We start from the raw sequence: 4,782 nt of genomic DNA on the forward strand, positions 1-4,782 counted from the left end.
ACAACTCGCTTCACAGAGGAGCAGCTCACGAAAAGGGCTCTCGGTGATGAAAAGCGATACGCGCTTTCCAAGCAAATATTGCAAATTGACTCTGGTGGGTCTATATACACAGAAACGTCCCAAATAATAACCCTATTTGAAGCTCACTATAAAGATCTTTTCACTGCAGTTAAGCCTCAGAATGGATACGAAGAAAACGCTGATCAGTGTATTTCGCTTATGCCACACTTAGAAGAAGATGATCGACTCAGCGTTGATGGGCCAATAACTCGAGGAAAAATTAATTTTGCCGTCGAAACGCTGCAGAAGAACAAGACGCCTGGTCCTGATGGCCTTAGTGCTGAATTTTATATGAAATTTCAGGAATTCCTGTGTCCTTTTCTGGAGCAGCTTTTCGAGGAAGCCTATCAATATGGTGAGCTTCCTCCATCTTTCTATCAGGGCCACATAACCTTAATACCAAAAAGCACTGATGATGAAAGAATAAAGAGAGTAAACGGATATAGGCCGATATCGTTATGTAACGTGGATTACAAAATATTTGCAACAGTACTGACAAATAGATTGCAGACAGTCATTACTAAATTAGTAGGTGATCATCGAACATGCGGAATTCGAGGCCGCTCTATACAGACAAATGTTCATATCGCAGGTTCAGTCCTTGAGTGCATAGAGGGTAGTACAGATCAAGTAGCTCTTCTCCAGATTGACCTCGCCAAAGCCTTGGATAAGGTTCAACGCGAATTTTTGTTCCCACTACTGCGACATATTCAATTAGGGGATGTATTGTACAATGGTATAACACTTTGTTATAAACATTGCACTACAAAGTTAATTGTGAACCGTACCCTTTCAGATATAATACAAGTACAGTCATCCGTTCGTCAGGGTTGTCCGCTCTCGCCTTTACTCTTCGCCATATACTTAGAACCGCTTTGCTTAAGCGTGCTTTGCGACTCGAGCATTAAAGGATACAGGTATGCCAATGAGGAAATTAAAGTGCTAGCTTATGCAGATGACATTGCCTTCTTTTGCGTCGATAAGCCAAGCATTACCAAGGCAATAAACGCTACCCTGCGTTTCTGTGAGACTGCAGGAGCTACTGTAAACTTTGACAAGAGTAGAGGCTTTTGGCTAGGCATGTGGGCGCTCACTCCCTCTGTATTCGCGAATATTCATTGGAATCAGTCTCCGTTGCGATATCTTGGTGTGCCTCTCGATAACTTCCGTAATAGTGGACCTCATTGGACGTCCACGATAACCACTATCCGTCGAAAGGTGACAACCTGGCAGGGACGTGATCTATCCATTTTTGCGAGAGCTAAGGCATGCAATACATTTCTCGCTTCTAGGCTTCTTTATGTTCTGCAGGTCTTGCACTGCTCACGTGTTCATATCCAGGCATTTCATGGAATATTTGCATGTTGTATTTGGTATTCATCATGGGAAGCCATGAGAAGGGACAACCTTTTTCTCCCGCTTGAAAAGGGAGGACTGGGTCTTGTGCATTTGTTTGTGCGACAATTGGTCATGCGCTTATTTTACCTTAAAAATGTCCGTCATCCATTCCTTCTAGCAGTTAATCGAGCGCGTCTTGCGTCACACCTCCCTTTTCTTTTTCGCTCGATAGTAGATAGGGACAGTGGGAATCTGGTTAATCCATCCCTTTTCTTTTTGTCACTACAAACTTTGCACAAGAACTACCATTATGCGGCTTCCTTAAGGAACTTTTTGACACTATTTCATTCTTAAAAGCCAGAATAATCCTTGAATATTTCTTTACCGTTAATCGCACGTCGCTAAATGTAGCACTTATAGATAACCTTTTCCCTCAACCTCTGTACCGAAAGCCGTATCTGTCTCTATTTGGTCAAAATGTTCTTTGCCGTGTCCGTAGAATGTGCATTGCGCCAGCAGCGAAAATGTTTTTCTTTAAGTTGCACACCTCCACACTGCCAGTTAAAACGTGGCTTCAGGAAAAAGGACTGTATGTACCCTTGAATACAAATTGTAGACTTTGCAATCAACCCGAGACAATAGAACATTGCTTTATACTTTGTCGTGACGCATTTCTTTTTTGGGACATCTTGCAAAGAACTATCAAAAAAGACTTTCCTCTCACATATTACGGTATCCGGTTCCTTCCTGTCAAAAAGACAGCCAGTATTACACCATATGATTTGTTTATGTTATTAGACTTTATTCATTATGGAGAAGTCAAATGATCGACAGACATGCCGAGCCACCTCGCTCTACAAGGTCTATCTTCCGAGAAGAGACTGCTCAAGTCCGTAGTGTGGTGGCTACATATGATCCCGTCTCTGAATGGATTTCGTGTCTGGACGCTTGTGTTTGTTTGCCAGAATTTTGAACTGTCATCGGACTGTGCAGATGTTGACTTTGCAGATCTGTGAATTTGTTTCTCTTATATGTTCATATGTAATGTAACTGCATTGGTTTGACAGTACCGATAATTCCATGCAATAAAGAAAAAAACTCATGGCTGAGTGGTACCGTCTCTGTCTCACACTCCGGAGACCCTGGTTCGATTCCCACCCAGCCCATCTTGCAAGCTGTTTTTATTTATGAATTGCCTTCCGCCATTCTTCGCTCACGTCCAACGCCGCCGACGCCAACGACACCGTCTTTTCTGCGACACGAGCTCCTTCCCGCTGTCGCGCTAAAAATGCGACCACGTGCGAACGAGCTAATCAGCGCGCACGTTTCGTCGTTACAGAGCTGAGTCGTGAAGTTAAACTTAACACCGTACTAGCATGCATCCGTTCGCGTGTAAATAAGCAGAAGTCTAACAAGTCGACCAGGTGTTTCTTTATTACGACAACGTGCACGACACTGTTAGCCAGAAACAATACCAGCCTTAAATACACGCGTAGTTAAATTCAGCAGCGACCGGCCATCACGGGCCGGTCGCTGCTGAATTCTCAGACACCGATACAAACGCTAACAAACGTTCCATTATTTCAAACGCACGCAGTTTTACGATTACTTTGGCAATCGCTGTTACGCAAACAAAACACCAAAAAGCACATGCACAGAAGTTTAAGCGACACGGTTATCACAACGAGCACGCGAAGGAATCAGTCAACTGAGAAAAGGTTTCACTGTTACTTACTAAAAAATACGACCACTTGCGAACGAGCAATTAATTCGGCGAAAACATTTCGTTCGTCACAGACAGCCGAGGAGTAAACTTCTCTTGGTGACTCCATCATATAGACCATTTTTTTCGTAGGCGCTGCCATATTGTGAACGCAGTGGCGCCGCCTATGAGCAGCGCCATACTGGCTTGGGTGAAAGCGGTCTTTTGCATGGCAGGTATACGCTCGGCGGTAGGTTCTGGCGTTTCTTTTCGCAGTCGTGCGGTCTGTTTAGTATGACGTGCGTCTTCTACGTGGTAAACGGTTCTGTGAGACGTGCTGAAGTGGTCTAATGCGTCATGGCCGGAATTTCTGCTGGCGTTGAGGTGGACGGAACACGCAGAGCGATGTGTGCGCGCATATTTGAGCCTACAATCAGCCTCGGAGATCAATTGTGTATTTCTGTATGTTCCAATCACTAACGTCACCTTATTGCAGTATTATCCTCTATTTCTAAGCTGCGGTTTAGGATCCATGAACCATACGCGACGATCGTAACAGCGTGGGTACCGCTCTGCTGCGATAGGAGCTGTGATGTTATACTGTGAAAAGCGTTCAAACTGTTCGCTGAAGGTTACATTGCGTGACTACTTGGTTCGATAGTTGAGGTTTCCGCCCCTGAATAAAATAGTTTTGGCAAGCAATAGTAGCATACCTTACAGTCTCAATTAAGCTTGTCCAGCAAAGGGACTCTTTACGATCTGCGCGAGCGTCCAAGCAGTGGTAGGTGCTGGATTACAGACCAGTGGCGTAGCCAGAAATTTCGTTCGGGGAGGGCTCACTTTGCAGCTCGGCCTCCTCTTTAAGAGGAAGCTTTAGCTCGGTTGTTCGTATCTAAATACATGTAGAAGGAGAATTCCTTTTTTTCGGCAACCGCTGCACCAAATTTGACGAGGTTTCTTGCAATTATAAGAAAAACTTGAATTCTAGCGATTTTTCGTTTTGGATTTTTTATTTAGGCAGTCACTTCTTCATTAAAAATTGGCATAAATCGCAAATTTTCAGAAAGCTAGACTATGAAGTTTAAAACTGTAACTCAATAACGAAAAATTATATCAAAATTTTGTGAATTGCATCTAATAGTATATCTATAGCGGTCAAAATTATTTTTATACATTATTCTAAAAATTTTTGATATTATGGAAATACGGTTTTTGCAGAATCCTTGTACACAACGTAACAAATTCACGTAAGATACCAATTGACGTACCAAATTTGTCCGCTTTGAGTGTTTTAACAGATGCCGTTTACAGAACCGCAATATCTGTTCTTGATGCAGAGCAATTAATTTGTAAACGTCGTGCTTCAACTTTTTTCAAAATTTCAAGTTTTTAAAAATATTTTAAACAAAATTCAGACCCTAAATCGAAATTCCGTTTCCAACAGACACTAGCATTTAACTTTCTCTCTCAAATGCAACAAATTTCATTTAAAGCGATCCAGAGGTAATCTCAGAAAAGCGTTTCTGCGTTTTACATGTATTTTAATAGACCGCGTCGGAACTAGGCCCGAGCTAAAGCTTCCTCTTAAACAATTTGTCGAGGGATCAAATACAAGAATTCATGGATCAAATACACACTGTATTGTCATTGCCAAAGATGCTGATATCTTACTGAGATATTTG

The 4,782-nt window shown here is 42.5% G+C and overlaps 1 protein-coding gene across 1 annotated transcript; it reads left to right on the plus strand.

The window, feature by feature from the left end:
• The first annotated feature begins 1,140 nt into the window (after positions 1–1,140).
• On the plus strand, positions 1,141–2,225 carry LOC142574373 (uncharacterized). The gene is made up of 2 exons (XM_075683471.1): positions 1,141–1,642; positions 1,699–2,225. Exons 1-2 carry the CDS (start codon positions 1,141–1,143, stop codon positions 2,223–2,225), a joined length of 1,029 nt encoding a protein of 342 aa, XP_075539586.1.
• Positions 2,226–4,782: the final 2,557 nt, after the last annotated feature.

Source organism: Dermacentor variabilis, chromosome 3, assembly GCF_050947875.1.
Source record: "Dermacentor variabilis isolate Ectoservices chromosome 3, ASM5094787v1, whole genome shotgun sequence".
Lineage (NCBI taxonomy): Eukaryota > Metazoa > Arthropoda > Arachnida > Ixodida > Ixodidae > Dermacentor > Dermacentor variabilis.

Bases quoted from the DNA above. Each gene is read 5' to 3' on its own strand.
- LOC142574373 (XM_075683471.1), top strand. From the start codon at position 1,141: ATGTGGGCGCTCACTCCCTCTGTATTCGCGAATATTCATTGGAATCAG. The intron at 1,643-1,698 runs GTGGGAATCTGG...ACTTTGCACAAG, and splicing joins CTCGATAGTAGATAGGGACA to AACTACCATTATGCGGCTTC.